The sequence below is a fragment of the Nycticebus coucang genome, chromosome 19, assembly GCF_027406575.1.
Source record: "Nycticebus coucang isolate mNycCou1 chromosome 19, mNycCou1.pri, whole genome shotgun sequence".
Lineage (NCBI taxonomy): Eukaryota > Metazoa > Chordata > Mammalia > Primates > Lorisidae > Nycticebus > Nycticebus coucang.
Genome location: NC_069798.1, coordinates 7,308,031 through 7,328,323, shown reverse-complemented (window position 1 = coordinate 7,328,323; position 20,293 = coordinate 7,308,031). Strand labels below are relative to the sequence as shown.

Here is a 20,293-nt window from a genome sequence, read left to right as displayed (position 1 = left end):
GGTGTGAGGTAGGACTTCAGCACTGGCTGGGGGCCTCTTGGACCAGGAGAGGCAGGTGGAAGGGAAGAGGGCTGAGGGGGACCCGCCGATGAAGAGCAGGGCCTCACCACAGGCCCAACCTAGAAAACTGCTGGCGGCTATGCTTAAGGGGTTTATTTTTTCTAATTTCAGACGAACATGTAAGAAAACTTTCTGAATCACACCACTCCTTCACACTTTATAGCACAATAATGGCACCTTAAAAATGACAATTACACATAACGTAAACTGCAGGGGTGTTCAACCTTGTGGCCTGTGGCCCATGGGCTGATTTTGTGAGGACTTTTTTTGCTTATCTGCAGTGGCATCGGATATCACAAAACGTATGCATGGCCCCTTTTTTTGCTAATCAGCTTTTGTTAGTGTTTAATACACAAAATCAGCTTTTGTGTATTTAACATGTGGCCCAAGACAACTCATATTCTACCAATGTGCGGCAGAAAAGAAACAAGTTTGGACCCCCTGCCTTGTACAGCCATTCCTAACATTCACCTTAAGTTGTTCAAAGACGTATCTGGCTTCGGTTGTTCTTCATAAGCAATGCAATGTTTTGGTTCTTATCCCTTGGTATAACTGAAACTCTCACGTATAAAAGACAGCAAAAAAGCCAAAGTAAAGAAATAAAGGGAGAATTTCCCCCTCTGGGGGAAAACCAGAGGGAGACATAGGACTCAGTCACAATGAAGACCACGATGGTGGGTTCTGCAACCTTCTGCCCCGTTTTCTACACCTAATAGTATAATGCTCCTAAATGGCATTTAGAAAATAACACTGGGGCTCGGCGCCTGTAGCTCAGCGGCTAGGGCACCAGCCGCATACACTGGGGCTGCTGGGTTTGATTCCAGCCCCAGCCGGCCAAACAATGACAACTACAACCAAAAGATAGCCGGGCGTTGTGGCGGGCACCTGTAGTCCCAGCTACTTGGGAGGCCGAAGCAAGAAAATCACTTAAGCCCAAGAGTTTGAGGTTGCTGTGCGCTGTGATATCACAGCACTCTACTGAGGGCGACACAATGAGACTCTGTCTCAAAAACAAAAAAAGAAAAGAAAAGAAAGAAGAAAATAACACTGGGAATTCTTTCCTATGCAGCTCTCCCCTCCCTCCATCTGTCTGATGGAACCTCACACAACCGCAGTTACTCCTCCAGCTTCCCCAGGGGGCCAGGTGCCCCCAGTTCACAAGCTGGAGCACAGCCAAAATGGGGACCAGCGAGGTTGGTCCCCACACCCTGCTTTAATGTTGGTATTCCCTGGAGCTCCGCCACTGAGGCTCCTTTCTTCACACCCATCCACTCACGACCTGCACATGGTTGCGCACTCCCAGGTTTGCGTTAGTGCAAAAGACAGCGGCTCCCACAAAGCCCACCAGCCTCAACTCTCTTCCAACGCTAAGCACCATAGCCAACTGCAACAGTGGACTGCTAGTTTCATATTCCAGGCATTTAAAACTCAATAGGTCTAAAACCAAATTCATTCTCTTCCCCAAGTGATCCAGTAGGCTCACGTTCAGGACAGTTCTTTAAAATCCATTCTCTTTCTAACCTGCTGCCACTGCCTCTCGGTTCTGGCCCTCAGCACTCCTTGCCTGGCTCCCCGCAAGAGCCGGCTAGTGTCCCTGTTTGTAGCCTCTTTCCTCCAACTACTATGTAATAGACATTTATCTAACAATCCTGCATAATAATCCTGGAACTGTATGATGTGGCTCCTCCTCCTGAGATCGGGTGATGTTCAAGGGCCCAGCTGACCTTAAGTCAGGGACATTATCCAGGTAGGCCTGATCTCATAATGTGAGCCCTTTAAAAGCAGAGGGCTTTCTCTGGCTGGTTGCAAAAGGGGCAGTCAGAGATTCACGGGGGAGTCAGGTCAAGGTGAAGGAGCTTGTCTGTGCCAGAGGGGGCTTGCAGGCGAGGACCCAACAGTGGACTCTGCAGCAGAGAGCAGCCCCCGGGCAGCAGTCAGCAAGACAGTGGAGCCCTCAGTTTCACCACCACAAGGAAATAAGTAATTCTACAGACAACCCAAAGGGACGTGAAGCGAGATCTCGGCTAACCCAGCCCCTCCAGGAGGAAGCACAGTGAGTAACTTCATTTCTGCCTTACAAGACCCTGAAGGGAAGACCAGCGAACAACCGCTGGATTCCTGACCCATGAAAAATGCTAGATAATAAATAAACCTTGTTCCAAGCCACTATGTTTACAGGAATTTGTTTCACAGCAACAGAAAACCATAAACCAATAAAACAATGTCCAGCCTCACTGGCATTACCAGACCAGCCCTCCTGACAGGTCCTGGGCCTTTTCTTCCTGTTCATCTCCTGCCTTGTCTGACCCTGGTGTGTCAGAATCCTTAATGCTTTTCACAGCTCCTTATCTGCCCAAATAACGAGCATTCTAAGCAGCATTATGTAAAAAAAGCATGCATATAATTATTCTAGAAATTAAAATAAAAATATGTGAATGGCACTTGACTTTATGTTGCCTTAAATACCAGTGCGGGCATAGTCAGCCAACATTTTCTAATAATATCAATCTGCAAAAAAGTGATGGGAGAAATTGGAGACCCACTTTCCGTTTTAAACGATCTGAACCACTGTATTTATAGCCAGCTAAAGATCTGCAGTCATGCTTTTTATACATCAGCCCTGTTCTAAAACCTAGACCCTAAAAGACAAAGAATCCAGGAACCTGCCTCCAACAGCTCCTCCCACTTGCTCCAGGCGAGAAAGTTCTCTTCCCTTAGCAGAGGGTTTGTCCCAACAGGAAGAGAAGTGCGTTGGGTCATTTTCCATCTCTTACCTTCTTCCCAGATGCTTCTATGAGTCCCTTGTTACTGTCTTAAAATCCAGCATAACATACAACTCCTAATATGATGAGAGGCAAAAAAGAATCCTGTCTGTTGTAAAAACGCCAATACAGGATGGTCTGTCATCTTTAAGGTACTTGAAAAGTCAAACTGAATAGTGAAGAAGCCTCTTGAAATGCACCGCTCAGAGTCACACAGGGAGGCAATCAGAAAATACAGCAGGTCAAGGCTTAGGGGAAGCAGAAAGAATGCTCCACACCGATTTCTAAAAGCTCTGAGATGAAGGAAAGGGACGAGCACCTTCACCAGACACCTTATTTAACAGACTTCCCACATTATCTGAGGGGTTCCTTACTGAAGTCCAGGAACACAACTCCTCCTTGCTCATCACGGAACACGAGTCCACTCAGGGAAAGAGAAGTTCAGGCCAGAAGGAGAGAGTGTATAACTCTCTGAACATATTCAGGCTTGTTAAACACCTCCTGACTCCTGACACCTGACACAACAGCAACGGAGCCTTAGCGGCACCTTTGGTGTGATCTCCGCTGGTTCAGACGGGGCACTTGCTGTAAGGAAAAGCAGATTCCCTATGCTTTCCAGGTCAGCCTCAATCCTGCAAGCTGCTACATCAGTGGGTTTTTAAAAAAATCTTAAGCACAAGCACAGCTGTTACTTCCTGTTCTCACTTAATAACGTCATTCAGCATTTCTAAAACTGCCAAATTAATTATTAGCTGACAGAAAAACATGGATATAATTCTTTCTAGGTTAAGGAAAAAAACCCTAGAAATGGAGTCAAATGAAGTTTACTTTCATAGATTTACGAAACATTTTCCAGGCAAAGAGCAGGGCCTCACGCCTGTAATCCTAGAAGGCCAAGGCTAAGGCCTCCCCGCTTGAGCACAGGAGTTCGAGACCAGACTGAGCAAGAGTGAGACCCCGTCTATACTAAAAATACAAAAATTAGCTGGGCATAGTGGTGCACACCTATAGTCCCTGTGACTTGGGGCATGAGGCAGGAGGATCACTTGAACCTAGGAGGCTGCAGTGAGCTATAATGCACTCTACCACTGCACTCTACCCAGAGCAAAGCAGTGACACTGTTTCAAAAAAAAAAAAAAAAAAATTCTGGGTGGCGCCTGTAGCTCAGTGAGTAGGGCACCAGCCCCACATACCAAGGGTGGCGGGCACCTATAGTCCTAGCTGCATGGGACGCCGAGACAAGAGAATTGCCTAAGCCCAAGAGCTGGAGGTTGCTGTGAGCTGTGATGCCACAGCACTCTACCAAGGGTGACAAAGTGAAACTCTGTCTCTTAAAAAAAATCTAGCATCTAATATATTTTCTTTTTTTTTTGCAGTTTTTGGCCTGGACCAGGTTTGAACCTGCCACCTCTGGCATATTGGGCCAGCGCCCTACTCCTTTGAGCCACAGGCACCGCAACTGTCTATTATACTCTTAAAAGGTGATGAAAGTAAATCTCCAAAAATCTCTAAGTAGTGTGGAGACTATGATCACAGCCACAGCACTCTACCGATGGCAAAAGTGAGACTGTTTAAAAAAAAAAAAAAAAAAGAGTCGGAAAAGAAAAGAAGCTATTACATTTTACTCCGTAACCTTTTAGCAGAGGGTTTTCCCCCCCTCTATAGTTCATCATTTTTTCCATCTCCCACTGAATTATTTAATTGCCGCATCCAAACAGCAAACATCACTGGACTTCAATACTACTACACTAAATTTTCTCCCTTCTTCTGTCATACAAAATAACAATTTCGTAAGAATAGTAAAACCACAAAAGGTACTCTATAAATGCATTTAATAGCTTTTAAAGTTAAAAATATTTTTCAAACTAATAGCACCTTGTTCCTTTTGTGATAAAAGCTAAAGAACTATCACCTTTATTCACATGCCAGTTGGACACTGGACTGTAAGGTCCACCTCTGTTAGTCAAATCCTGGAGCTAACTAATGCCAACGGGTGCTTCCCATTCAGACAGAATGGGCCAGGTTGTGTGCAGCATTTGTGGAGGGACTGCTGGGTCTCTGTAAATATTCATTTCACCATGTCCCAGTAACAGAGCCTTCACTATCATACTATACTCCAGTCTTCCGGGAAGATTCCCTATGTTTCTCCGGAAACACGTGTGAACACACACATACGTTGTGCTCTCTTCCAATTCTAAGAACCTTTGTTTTTACCAGATCTCAACTCTGCAGTCAAAAGGTCGTCACAGGTGATGTGTATAAGCCTCGGATTTGAGAATAACCAAAAGATCGTTCTCTCTGAAACAGACCTTAACAACAATACCAAACGAGATTACTGAATTCAATAGAATACCCACCATGCAGAAATCTTCCTTGGTCATTATCCACGTATGGAAAGATTTCCAGTCTTGTGGCTGACGCCAGCACCCTGCTTCCTAAACTTGCAGGGCCAAGAGCACTTCCCGGAAAGGAAAGGCATCAATTTGAATGCTAACTGAGGGGAGATGAGCTATAATCCTGAAAATTACAACCTGCCTTTCCTGAAGAAACGCTGTAATTATGAGACAAACTGCAATTGATCAGGAAAACTGAGAAGAATCACTGGATGGTGAAACTGTTCCTCTTGGGAAGGGGTGGCGGGGACCCCCAGTTTAGACTAGCGTTTCACTGAGCCCGGCTGTCTGGTACAGAACCTATGTAAAGTTGTCCTCCAAGAAGGCAAAGAGCTGGGGGAAACCTTGAGACATGTTCCACGCACCCCATCCTCAACTCCCTCACAATAAAAAACTCTGCTTCGGAGCTCCACTCTCCACATAGCAGCTTCTTTCACCAGAGTATGATCCAAACCAAAGCTCTGGCAGTCACTTTTAGCAACTAGGTCTAAGAAATTTTAAGCGGATGACATTCTGTTCTGATTTCACTTGTCTGCCCTTAGGGGTCCTTAATCAATCTACTGACGGTCTAGAGTGAAGCTGCCCTGTGTATTAAGAGAAGACACCACTGCAGGGTCCACGACAGACGCACTTTAGGGTTGCAAAGCCTTTTAGGCACAAGATGGGGGAGAAAGGAAAGGACAGAGAGGGGAAAGGGCACAGTGAACACTTTGGAGGCCTCTTTTCCTTCTACCGATCCAATGACAACTGTATTTTACTGTGTATAAAGCACACCCATGTTTATAGCCAAAACTTTCAAAGAAAAAGAAATCTTCAATTTTTTTTTTTTTTTTTTTTGCAGTTTTTGGCCAGGACTGGGTTTGAACCCGCCACCTCCAGCATATGGGGCCGGCGCCCTACTCCTTTGAGCCACAGGCACCGCCCCGAGATCTTTAATTTTTAATTCAATTTTTTATTTGTTTATATTTAAGTGCATGTTCTTTGTGTTGCAAAGGAATTTTGTAAAAATATCAGCTGGACTGCTAGCTCATGCCTAAAGCGTATCAGGAGAAATACATCGTTCTTTGTTGGTCGAAAAATGTTTTTGTTGAGAACTGTTATGAGTCCAAGAAAACCGATTACTGTATCCCACGGTATTATTTTGCATACAGATAGTTTTTTTGCTTTTTAGAGTTACACTTTTAATGCATGAGCACAGATGAAAGAATTCACAATATTTAGGTAGATAAAGAATTAGTACTATCTATGTGTAACGTGCATCCTTATTTTTCCCTCAAAAATTTGGGCAAAAAAAGTACATCCTTCACACGGTAAAATGTGGCAAATGTAAGTAAAAAAATGAGAAAAACTGATTTACTTTGAAGTCAAAAACTTAAAAATACAGTAGATAGTCAGGAATCTAATTTCTTCAGCTTAATAAACAATTTGCAAAATAGATCCCTCTACCCCTTTTCCTTCCTTTATTTCTCATTTCTATGCTGGAGGCAAATACTGTACTTGGGGTGGTTCCTTCAGCTGCTACGGATTTTGGATGCTTTGATGCTGCAGTGCACAGATCCCTGGAACGGAGGCAGGTGATCTGGATTCCTTCCTTTCTCTGCCCTTTCCATCCAGGCTGTGTACACCACTAGCTTCTTTGAGCCCATTTCCTCACCAGTGAAGAGGAGACCAGGTTATTTCCAGCATCCCTTCCCAGCATACGATTGTTTGGCTTTATGGCAAAGATAGTCTCACTCATTTTCGGTCTTCAGGGCCTGGACTATCTCAGGCCCTCAAGCAATACTTTACTTCAAAGCCTGTACGAAATCAGAAGAGCTCCTTGGCAGCAGCTTTTGCACAGTGTTACGTTTTACAGATGGAAATTGATGTAAACAAGCAAAAACCAACATGCATTATGACAGATAACAGTTAACATGTAAATGATTCACTCCCTTTTGAAAAAAAGATTTCCAGGCCTGCGAAGTGCAAACTGATCAATGCATCAGTGAATCCTAGAAAACAGGAAGGTGTCAGTGAGAGACCTGACACAGACTGTGCCTCAGGGGGGGTTTTGAAGCTGTAAGTTCAGGTCCACTTTTAGAAAGGAGTCTAGAAAAGCTCACTGGTAGCAGATCAACCTGTGTGGAAGGGAAGCTGTGACTTCCACCAAAGGACTGACATGCACCATGCTGGGATGACTCTTTCCCTAATAGGTAAGTGAGAAGTACCATGGACTAAAGTGGGGAACTTCCTTCTCTCCCCGGGGCCAGCACTGGGTGGGGCCTGGATGGTAAGGAGTGGAAAGGCACCATCCTACAGGGGCGTGTGCTGGCTGACACCCGCCATGTGGAAGCAGGATGGATGACAGGCAGGAAGACACTGCTTGGGGACTCTGTGACTCCTGGGAACAGTATGTACTGTAGCAGGTGTGCTTTCCATTACACGGCATTTCTGCAAGGCCTAAACTCACGGGTGCTATGGGGAATTGAGGAAAGCCAGCTCTGTTCTGAAGAAGTCCACCTGGGCCCAGGGAAAGGTGTCACTGGCAGACGTGCCTGGCCAAGTCTCCACCTCATAGGGTTCTGTGCCATACGGCCACAAATGGAGTAAGGGAATTCAATGGACGTTTTCTAGGGCTCCCCCAAGAAGCTCAGAGGTGAAGCTAAGGGAGGTTCTGAAACAGATGAATTTCAAGCAAGTACACTAGATATAAAAACCTGTACTTTCATATTTGACTAATTTAGTCATAGAAAGATAAGAACTAGAAAACTTATTTTTAAGCCTGGAAGATGGCTTTCTTCATTAAGCCAGTAAGTATGGAATAACAAAAAAGTGACCATGGTATTGCGTGAAGTGCAGATAAGATGTCGCCCTCTGAAACACATAAGACAACAAGCATTTACTTACGAACCCTCTGGATGCAGAGGGGACACGTTGGTTCATCACCTCCGTGACCTACAGCGCTCACAAAGCACAGTGGGAACACGAAGATGTCGAGGACCCAGGCCTGCATGAGCAAGCAAACCTCGGGTGTCAGCGTCAGGGTGCTGCAGTATGAACAAGTGGAAAACGAATCCTGACGGGCCTTAACTCAATGTGACAACGCACACGTGTCACTGCACAAAGAACTCCGTTGGACTTTGATCTCACAAACAGCTCTGCCCACCTATCACACAGGCACTCCAGTTCCAAAAAATCACTCAGCTTCCAAAACACAGGCTACGCTATGGTTTCCACTGAAGAGGTGACGAGTTCCTAAATCTGGAAAGGAGAGCTTTATTTCTCACAGAGGGTGGGAGCCTCAGGGGGCCAGTCCAACCAGTGGTGGAGCAGAGTCTTCAGCCAGAAGCCAGGAACAAGGGGCTTTGAGGGAGTAACAATGGGAACAGGAATTTATGCCAAGTGGAGTGGCCCAATAGACATATTTCACAAGCTACATATGAATATTAACCTAAGGATAAACACGTACAGTCGAGCTTGATGCGCCTTTATGGAGCTCGTATTTAGGAAACGGCGGCCTTCTTAATGTCAGAAGGTGAAGTCTTTGTAGATGGACGAAACCATTCCATGGCTGGGCTCTCTTACCAGGAGAATGCTGGTCAGATGTAGTGCAGAAAGCACAGATAGGCCGGAGTGAATCAGGAGAGTGGTTTCTGTTTAGCCCACAGGGAGAAAAGCCCGTTGGCCATTGGAGAGGGTATTAGGGGCATGTCTGCCCTGGGAATCACCTGGGCAAGGTGTATCAGGAGACATGTCTGCCCTCCCATCCTGCCACGACTGGGAGCTCAGTTTTAAGGTTTCTCTGGGGTATCCTTGGCCAGGACGGGGTCCATGCAGTCAGCAAGGAGGGTTAGGATTTTCTTTAAGTTTACAATGGTGAAATACTAAGGGTCTTGTCGTTTTTATTTTTTGACATATACTCATATGTTTAACCTTCATATTGTTTATAGTGTTTAACTAACCATGTCGACCAGCTATTAAAGCTTATTACTTTTTAAGAAGGAAAACCAAGAGAACAGACCTAACAATTTAAACGAAAAGGGTCTGCCTTAATCAAATCCTAATGAGGACAAATCTCAATACTTGGAAAAGAAGATTTAATGGTAAAGTCTGTCAGGTAAATGAGACATTGCATGTATGTAACTGTTCCTATGGCTGCACCAAAGAACCAGTGCACAAGGAAACAAAATTAATTCCTACTCTTTAATCCTCCCGAGTTCCCAGGGGCACTATTCTCCAAGCAGGAAATTGCTGCTGCTAGATGGGGCTAGATGGAGGGTCTGATAAGGTAAGTCACTTAGCTGGGCAGAGATCCACCGAGGAAAAGGCCATGTTGCAGGTTAAATCGGAATTTGCACAATTACACAGAATCAAAGCTCTCTAATTTATGCTTTTGTTGAATGAAGAATATTGGTATTGGGTTTAAACAGTCCTTTTTTTTTTTTTAATAATTATTTGTTATTTCTTGTAATTTAAAAAAGGCAAGAGGTGCTCTCATCTACTTTTCAATTATTGCAATTCTATTGGCTGTCTAGTTAAGAACTTCCAAAGACATTGGAGAGTGTTTAACCACAAAACCTGAAAAAGTTGGAAAACGCAGATGTTTAATTTGTTTTTCCAAACAAATCCCAAGAGAGAGTAAACAAAATAGGAGCAGCATTTGGACAGTCAGTGGAATCACAAGGGAAATGCTACCGTGGGGCCTCAAAAAAGAAACCCACGCTATTCCAAGGGTCGTGTGTATGTCAGGAGTCTTTTACAGGTGACTACAAATTCTTAGAACATCATGACAGAACTGGACGTTATTGATTTTGATGTTGAAGTGGTAACAGCATTAACTGAGACACAGGGGAAGCCATCACAATTTTATGAAAACGAAATGTTTTGGCTGGGTATGATGGCTCATGCCTATAATGTTAGCACTTTGGGAAGTCAAGGTGGGCAGACTGCTTCAACCCAGGAGTTCGAGACCAGCCAGAGTAACAGTAAGACCCCATCTCTACAAAATATAAACAAACCAGCTGAGTGTTGTCGTGGGCGCCCGTAGTTCCAGCTACTCAGGAGGCTGAGGCAGGACGATCACTTGAGCCCGGGAGTTGGAGGCTACAATGAGCTATGACAAGGTCACTGCACTCTAGCCTGGGTGATAGAGTGAGACCCTGTCTCTAACAAAACAAGCAAAACAAAACAAAACCCTCGTTATTTATTTATTTAGTTGGTGACAGCGTGTTACTATGTCTCCCTCGGTTCAATGCCATGGCGTCACAGTTCACAGCAACCTCAAACTCTTGGGCTTAAGCGATTCTCTTGCCTCAGCCTCCCAAGTAGCTGGGACTACAGGCACCTGCCACAATGCCCGGCTATTTTTTTGTTGCAGTTGTCATTGTTGTTTAGCTGGCCGGGGCCAGGTTTAACTCCACCACCGTCTGTGCATACAGCTGGCACCGTAACCACTGTGCTATGGCACCGAGCCAAAACCCTCGTTTTTAAAGTATCTTATTAAATGCAAAATAGTTCCACTTGTTACTGTCCCCTGTCCTTAATTCATCTACAGCTATATGTGTTGGAATTAGAAAAGCAATTCTGCTTCTTCCGTTCTAGTTTTTGTCTCTCTCTGAGTCAGAGAAGGCAGAGGCGCCGGGAGCTGTCTGTCTGAAACAGCACGGGGACAAGGCCGGCTTCCACACCTGCACTGCAGTTTGTGCCGGAACCCGTCCAGGACACAGCGCACATCCTCACTAGGTTGGCGGCAATCATTTCAGATATTTTCTATTTATTTAAAAATTTGACTTCCTATAACTTCTACCTTAGTTTTGCTTTCTATACATTAAAAAAAAGTTATGGTGCAACTCTTCAATGTCAACTTTTTCAAGTAACTGAAAAGACCTGTCCTGTCCCTGCTAATCTTATTTTTCCATATATAACACATCCTATTCCCTAATCATTCCTCTCGGGAAGGCATCGAGACCATTCACCATCCTGTATTTCTCTGCCATTCAAGTCACAGGTCTTGGTTCTTGTCATTGTCAATAAACAGCTCCCACTGATTAAGAACAGTTCACATCTATTGCTCAATATTTCGTTGCAGCAATCATCTGATTTCTTTTCCGAATGTATTTATCTTCGTTCGTTCTTTATGAGGTTTTTGTTTCTAGTCCTTATCTTAAACATTGTTATTAAATTTTAAGCCTTTTTAATTTTGTGAAGGCAAAAAGTAGAAACCAAATAAACACATGTATATGTAAAAAAAAAAAAAGCTGCCTAAGTTTAAATGCAAAAAACAAAAAGAATATTTCAGATCCCAGAAGGTGTTTAAAGAAATTATTTGTTTTAATCTTCTCAGTAATGCCTTTCTGAAATGAGCATTTTTGACCCCATTTTTCTGTTGCAGAAACTCAGGTTCAGAAAGGTTAAAAAAGTTCCCTGAAATTATGCGGGTTACCAGTGGACGAGACCACAAGCCCACCCCAGGCTGGGGGCTTTGAAGGCTCGTCACGTGTAAAGGAGGCACAGCCCTGCTAGTGGGTCTGTGCAGTGCGGGGACCCGCGGCCACCACCTGCCACACACGGAACCCCGCACTTCGACCAAATGATGGGTTTTGACGACTGTACACAAAACTCTTGACTTATATCGAGTTTATAACTTAAATCCCAACATGGCTTTTACCCAAACTGGTACTAAGTCTCACTGCCCCTCTGCCTGCCCAAACGTATTTCTATTTCGCACTTAACATGATTTTTTTTTTTTTGAGATTGAGTCTCAAGCTGTTGCCCTAGGTAGAGTGCCGTAGCATCACAGCTCATAGCAACCGCAAACTCTTGGGCTTAAGCGATCTTCCTGCCCCAGCCTCCCAAGTCGCTGGGACTACAGGCACCCGCCACAACGCCCAGTCAGTTTTTTGGTTGTAGTTGTCATTATTGTTTGGCGGGCCTGGGCTGGATTCGAACTTGTCAGCTCCGGTATATGTGGCTGGTGCCTTAGCTGCTTGAACTACAGGCGCCGAGCCAACATGATCTTTTCTAACAGAGGGAAGTTTTACCTCCCTTCCTGCTAAATGTTAGCCTACAGCTCTGCTTCAGTGGCCTATACAATTCCCTGCAATAAAGCTGGATTCTGATTCTTAGGGCATTTTAAAACTCTGCATTACTTTAAAAAAATTTGGCTGTGTTTCTGTGCCTTCATCCAAGCCTCTACATAAACTCAGTTTTGAGGAGGGAAAACAATGAAGAACCTTTTCCCCAGGACAATGCTTTCCCAACCTCCATTTATCCTCGAAGCCCGTGATACCTGCAACACCAGCTCTACTTTCCATAGTTTACATCAAGAAACATGAGACGTTTTGAATATGCTTTTTCAACTAGCATCTCATTGTCACCTTAAGAATCATGCCACTTATTTACATTTTTTCTTATTCAACCAATCAGCTACAAATAAGTTCACTGAACTTTAACCACATCCAAGTGTCTTCATTTTCTTCACCAAGATGACAGCAGTGAACACATATTTTCTAATACTAATGGCTGTCATGAAACTGAAATTACTCTGTTGGCAAAGGTTTTAATAGCCTTGAAAAAAGTTACTCTTAAAAATCTGTCAAATTTATAAAAATACTTTATTATAAAAGAAAATAACTGACCAATATTGCTATGCCACTCAAAATGTTCACAGTGGCATGAAAAGTAACAATTAATTGTATCCAAAGTTAATCACAAAATAAAAACTCTATACTCAAAAGCACAGTGATTATTTATAATGAATTTGAAGCACAGACATAAATTTGGTAAAATGACATTACAAGTAGTCCCTCAGTTACAAACATACAACTGATACAGCACTCACAAATGAAGGCTATTACAGGTAACAGGTAAGTGTACCTGTTCCAACTTGCACACAAGGTCAACTTAAGAACAAACCTGTAGAATCTCATTTGTAACCCAGAGACTGCCTGTATCCTCACTATACAAAATACTGTGAAATTTCTTCTAGATGCTTCCTTAGAAAACTCTGGTAGCCATGACCAGAGGATTGTCAGTTAACCCTATTTATTCTGTTATATAAATGAGATTAACAGAGAGATTCTCCTCAAAGTTAAGGAACACAGCTCAGCTTCTCTTGACTTCGATCAAGTTTTCCAGAAGGTGGATCTACACTGGAAAAATACAACTTCTCTCAAGGTCAAAAAAGTCCTTGAAGCCTCATAGCTTCATTCCCCAGCTAGGAATACATTATTGGAGCTCCCCATTTCCAGAATTCACATCTAAATCAGTCATTGGACACTTCAGTTGAAATCAAAGCCAGCAAAAGGCCAGAAATAGATCGGTGCCTGGTGAACTTCATGGGGTTCTTGGAAATCCCTGCAGCAACCCGTCAAGCTACAGGGTGATTAAAATCTGTTTTAGAGATTAGCATGACAGACTAAATAACTTTGGATGTAAGAATTTATTTTCAAAAAAATATATTTTCTATATGTTCTCGCATAAAAAAGTAGCATCTATAAAAATTTAAAATCTCACCCCTCATCCCCTGCCTACATGAAGCCAATATAAAATAGATTTGAATATTCTACTGCAAGAAAAGCACTGGGTGCATTATGCAAAATGTATCAGGGGAATGATATGGAGGCCTATAATCCAGAGGAAACAAAGATGATGAACAGGAAAGATGGGAAATCAAGTGAGCTTGGCGCTGTCATGAGGAAAGAATGGAAACGTGTGAGGACACACGCGCACACTGCCTGGAGTGCTGGGGAAAGAATCTTAGCACAGCCCCAAGGTAGGGGTGCCTGGGGGAGCATGTGGTAGGAGGGCCGGCTTGGAAGGGCATGTGGGGTCCCTCCCCTAACGACAAGGGCTGGGCAGGAAGCAGGAAGAATGAGCTCTTGGAATGAAGATGCCAATTGTGAAATGGGATCATCTCACTGAGCCACTCCTGGGCGCACTCACGGGCCGGCTCCATGCAGCGTCAGTTCACGCCGTGTAAGGGCTCTCCACGACTCGACAGCCACCTCTGTGACTGCTGCCTGACTGTGTTCTCACCCGCCCACGTGGTCTTCCTAAATGCCTCCCACAAAAGGCATTCGATTACCCCTTCTCTGAGAAGAAGCTTCTTCAAAAAAGAATAGAGTTGCAATGCCCATCACAATGTGCATTTAAAAAATTACTCAGCCCTCGAGCAAGGAAAAGACATGACATTTTGAGTCATTTCACTGCGCCTCTGTACAGAATTTATAAGTTTCTACCAAGTAACAAGTGACTTGGCCATAAATTATACAAATTATACTAATATAAAAGGTAAAAATGCATCTAAATAATAGCTCACCGTCAGGGTATTAAAGAAAAATTGATTTACCTTAAGCCTTCAATTTTTTCCCTACCACATGAAGTAATGGAGATTTCACTTTTTTTTTCTTTTAGATGTAAGATTACATTTTGGTTTTGATTGTATCACTTGGGGACAATATATAATATTTTAAGTATTTTGATCCCGTTACAGACTTTGGAAATAATTTTGCATTTAGAGACTGGGTCTGAGTAATTTTCCAGGGCTCTAGAAAAGCAAACAGGCATCCTGTTTGTTTTATACTAACATTCTCCAGCTCTCAATGCCTAAGACAAAAAAGTTTGAAAATACACACTTACCTCTACATCACAGGTATATTCTGACCCATCCAGAAGAATCACTTTGCACTGCATGCTTTTAGGCTTTTTGACTATCTTTAGTGGAGACCTGGAGAGTTTACTGCTAGAGGATTTCTGAGAAAGTTTATCTTCTTCTAATTGCTGATATTCGAGCTGTTTTGCAGCCCTGGCAGCAAACTCCTGTTCCTTTTCAGTGACCTGAGAAGAGCAAATAATCAACAGTCTTCATGGCAAGACAGGAATAAAATATTGCATTGTTCATGCAATAACACAAAACTTTACAAACAGTTGGCTTTCTTATTTCCCAGAAGATCGGAGACGTATGAATTAGAATTATTAGGAATGGATGCACATGTCCAGGTATTTACAATGCTACGTTTCACCCAAATAACCTTTGTTATTTACATGTCCCCATAGGTTCTTTGTTTCAGTTTGTTAACTCCAAGATTTGCTTTTTATTTTTTTTTTTGAGACAGAGTCTCACTCTGTCACTCCAGGTAGTGCCATGGCATCAGCCTAGCACACACTCCTGGGTTCAAAGGATCTTGTAGCTGGAACTAGAGGCTCCTATCACCATGATCAACTAATTTTTCTATTTTTAGGAAAGACCTGGTCTTGCTCTTGCTCAGGCTGGTCTCCATCTCCCGAGGTCAAGCAATCCTCCTGCTTCGGTCTTCCAGAGTGCTAGGATTACAGGCATGAGCCACTGTGCCTGGCCCAGAATTTACTGCAGAAGCACTGAGTTAACAAATGCTATCAAGATTTGTATCCAATGTACTCAGTACTACTGTGAAACCACTTTATAATCACTCACACTTGCATATGAAAAATGAAACACAACTTTAGCCTAGGATGAAGGAGGGAAGGGGAGGGGGTGGGAGGGCTAGTAGGGGATAGTAAGGGGACCACACGGATGGAGCACATTGCAAGTATAAGTTGGATCTATCTTGTGTAGAACACAAATGTCCTAATGCTATAATTGGGTAAACGAGGTGAAAGCTATGTTGATTAGTATGATGTAAGCCCTCCAATTTGTACCAATAATCAACACATTGAAAATGGCATAAATGTATTTATGATCTATGTACAAAAGATTTAATAAAAATAAATAAATAAAAAGATTTCACTGAGCAAAGAAAGACAAATTGACTCAACTTTTTAAAAAAGGCATTGGATAATATAAGCCTTTAAAATATGGAGTTGGAATATATCGTTCTGAGCAAAGTATCTCAAGAATGGAAAAAACTGTATTCAACGTACTCAATATTATGAAATCAACATATAAACACATATTCGTAGGAAGGATAAAATATAGTGTAGCAAGAGGGAAGGGAGAGGCAGGAGAGCTGAGGGCAATTGGTGGCATCTCCGCTAATATGCACAATGCAGGGGTACACTTCAAAATAACTACGAGTACATTATAAGTATCTTACCACAAAAAATAAATAAGTGAGGTAATGACTACGTTAATCAGTTTGACCTAAGCACTCCACATTGTGTATCAAATCATCACAGACATGTGTTACGCGTTAATAAAAAATTAAATTAAAAAATAAAATATACCATCTACACTTTTACCTTATGTGTATGACCTTTCTTAATCCACCAAATCCTTCTATATTCCATTTGTTATAACTGCTCCCCCCCCCACCCACACACACCACATTTGATAAACTTTAAGGCCAGGAGAACTTCAACTATTAATCTTGTCAGTGATTTTACACCTGGTAAAATATTTAATTTAGCTCTAAGTCTATTCAATGAAGTCAGCAGCACTGAAATTCATCACAAAGTAATCCCCATGTCTATTTTCATTCATTGTAATGAGCCAGAATAAGAACAGATTAATTGGGCAGCGCCTGTGGCTCAGTCGGTAAGGCGCTGGCCCCATATACCGAGGGTGGCGGGTTCAAACCCGGCCCCGGCTGAACTGCAATAAAAAAAAATAGCTGGGTGTTGTGGCGGGCGCCTGTAGTCCCAGCTACTCGGGAGGCTGAGGCAAGAGACTCGCTTAAGCCCAGGAGTTGGAGGTTGCTGTGAGCTGTGTGAGGCCACGGCACTCTACCGAGGGCCATAAAGTGAGACTCTGTCTCTACAAAAAAAAAAAAAAAAAAAGAACAGATTAATCACAACTGACTAGTTCTGGCTGGACACAAAATGGCAAAGGACATCCTATGGAACAGTAAGATTCTTCCTCAAACCAATCCCTTTGAAAATCTCTCTGTACACTACGAATCTTCAACTACTCTCTCTATACCTTTCTTCTTAGACCAGACTACCATTGCCACTAGTCTACAGATAAGCAAGATAAGAAACATAGGGTAACCAAAATTCAGTTTAGGGCCTTGAAATAAACATGAATGTATTGTCAGTCTGGTGCAGGGACTTGAAGAGTAGAGACAGTATTGACAGTTGATAATTTCAACTTTTCTATTAGCCTCCACGATTTTCCAACACTCTGGTGTAATTACAAAGGCATTTTTTTGGCATATTTGTTTTGGATTTTAGATGCAGATTTCTGCTTTTTCTATTTTGTTTTCCACCTGTAAGACTGCTAACATAGGCCTTGCTTCCACAACCTTAGCCCAGGAAGTCAAGGCAAAGTCTTAAGAAGTTCTTAAGAATAGAATGAGACCAATCTGTTGAGCTCCTAAAAAGAAACCAACAAAAAACTGAATAACCAATTTCAAAGACTAACGTAGTTGAGAAGGCAAAGCTTCAGCTAAACCAGGTGAATAAACTATAGAAATTGTTTCCCACTTTTTTGGGAAATTGGTCCCACTTTTTTGACCATTGGGCTTTCCATAGCAATGCATTAAAATATTAAATGCAAGAATATCATACAAGTGTCATTGGTTTTGGCCTTAAGGTAGTTTAAGGAGAAGTTGGGGGAACTTTGGAATTATGTATCAATAACCCTAACACACTTTTGTTAAGTGCTTTAGTATTTATACAAGACGTTTTTACACATTTAGTTTATACTTTTTTTTTTGTAGAGACAGAGTCTCACTTTATGGCCCTCGGTAGAGTGCCGTGGCCTCACACAGCTCACAGCAACCTCCAACTCCTGGGCTTAAGCGATTCTCTTGCCTCAGCCTCCCAAGCAGCTGGGACCACAGGCGCCCGCCACAACGCCTGGCTATTTTTTGGTTGCAGTTTGGCCGGGGCCGGGTTTGAACCCGCCACCCTCGGTATATGGGGCCGGTGCCTTACTGACTGAGCCACAGGCAGGCAAAGGTTATTAAAACCTCCATTTTGATTTAAATTTTACCTGGAAACAACTTTTTCTATTATATTTACTAGGGAAAATGAAATCTCATTTTTCCTCCACTAAAATAAAAATATCGGTATGAAAATAAACTTTCTGGCTGGGCGTGGTGGCTCATGCCTGTAATCCTAGCACTCTGGGAAGCCAAGGCAGGTGGATTGCTTGAGCTCATGAGTTTGAGACCAGCCTGAGCAAGAGCAAAAACTACCTGGGTGTTGAAGGATAGCTTATACCAACATTCAGCTACTTGGGAGGCTGAAGCAAGAGGTCACTTGAGCCTAAGAGTTTGAGGTTGCTGTGAGCTATGATGCTACAGCACTTTACCTAGACAAAGTGAGACTCTGTTTCCAAAAAAGAAAAAGAAGAAAAGAAACTTTCTTGGTTACTCCAGAGGCATCTTAATCCATCATCACTCAAAGGACAGGCTTTATTTCTAAGAACACAGACAACATAAACCCAATGTGGAGGAGGTTCTTATACACATTTTTAAAACAACTTTAACAACTCTAGAAGGGCAGACCCAATGCAATATCAATTATACTCACACAATGCATTATAATTTACAAATATCGAATCCGCCATTTTAGCAAACCTTCTATTTAATCCTCACAGCAGCTCAGTGGTACAGGTGTTACTTACCCACATTTTTCAGATAAGGAAGGACATTCACTGGGAGTCTAGGCAACTTTTTAATGGTCAGAAAATTAGTAAGCTGCACTTCATATCCAGCTAAATCCATGTTTTTAATTATCACCATATATCAAAATATACTTCATTTTATCCCTTTCTAGTATGAATCAAAGAGTTCTGTGGAGCCATCCTAGAAATGACCTTTTGTAAGCTCTTCACTTTGCAGGTGAGGAAGTTGAGGCCTGAGGGCTTAAACGAGCTCCCCGAGCGATAACAACCAGTAGAGGAGACCAACTAACTGAGGTCTCTGCCCTCAGCAGCCAGTCACCTTTCCTGCACAGTATCATTTCTCATGTTTTGTATCCAACATCTGACTAGAGAAGATAGAGAAAGTATAGTTAATCATGTCCAGGTACAGACGCTCAGACCTTGCTATAGTAATTTCCTATCTCCATGTTATTTCATTTCAGAGTTAAGAGGAGAGAATAAAGAGAAAGCCAAACACTCTGTCCAGTAATTAAAAACTTTTCAAGATTACAACAAATAAAACAAAGAAGAAAATGAAACAATACCAACATCACTCCTCCACAGAAAGGAAAGAAAAAAGAAAAGGAAAACCATGACAACGGCAGCTGCTCCTTTGATTCTGTTTGCCAAGCTGGGATGGGACCTCGCAGCTCTCTATCACAAAACCTCTGGGATCAGACAAGAGTATCTGATTAAAATAAATGTTAACTCTAGTACTGTTTAAAAGCAGAACCTATAAAAACCCTGAGAAAACAAAGAAAATAATCTAGTGGTAAATATGTAGCTTAATGTTATATGTTATAATAATGTGTTATATTAATGTGCTACAAAATATTTTCACTAATACACTGATTTCAAGGCTCTTCTGTCAACTTCTTTCTAGCTTGGCACGTACATTTCTGACCTATCAAAGGTTAAGCACTTGTAGGGACTCCATCCAGATTATTGCACAGAAGTGGGTACTCCAAAATATAGATTCTTTTTTTTTCCATCTTTTTTTAAAAATGCTGCGTAGTATTTGGAAGGGAGGGGGGTGGTTCCATAGAGGGAGGGTTAGTAGGGGGACCACACCTGTGGAGTATATTACAAGTACAAGTTGGATCTATCAGGTGTAGAACTCAAATGTCTTAATGCTGTTTGAATTGGGTAAATGAGGTGAAGGCTATGTTGATTAGTAGGATGAAAGCAACCCAATTTGAACAAATAATCAACACACTGAATCCCATAATGGCATAAATGCATTTATGATTTATGCACAAATGACTTAATAAAAAAAAATAAAATACATTGATTCTAACTTTGAGGTTTTAAGACAGAAGAAATTTAATTTTTTTTTTTTGGCCAGGACTGGGTTTGAACCCATCACCTCCGGCAGATGGGGCCGGCGCCCTACTCCGTTGAGCCACAGGCGCCGCCCAAGACAGAAGAAATTTAAATATGGACTCATTCGAGGGCCAGGTATAAACTATATACTTTGTTTTTTATAAGTAAACTTTTAAAAGATATACATTACTCATGACAATTCAAACACATCC

The 20,293-nt window shown here is 42.4% G+C and overlaps 1 protein-coding gene across 36 annotated transcripts in view; it reads right to left on the bottom strand.

The window, feature by feature from the left end:
• Positions 1-20,293, bottom strand: part of EPB41L3 (erythrocyte membrane protein band 4.1 like 3) — a 240,666-nt gene that overhangs the window by 70,560 nt on the left and 149,813 nt on the right. For all 36 annotated transcript variants that reach the window (XM_053571292.1, XM_053571297.1, XM_053571287.1 and 33 more), the window contains one exon: positions 14,834-15,031. In XM_053571292.1, the coding sequence (XP_053427267.1) occupies positions 14,834-14,887 (54 nt within the window). In that variant the 5' untranslated portion in view covers positions 14,888-15,031. The remainder of the gene's footprint in view (positions 1-14,833; positions 15,032-20,293) is intronic.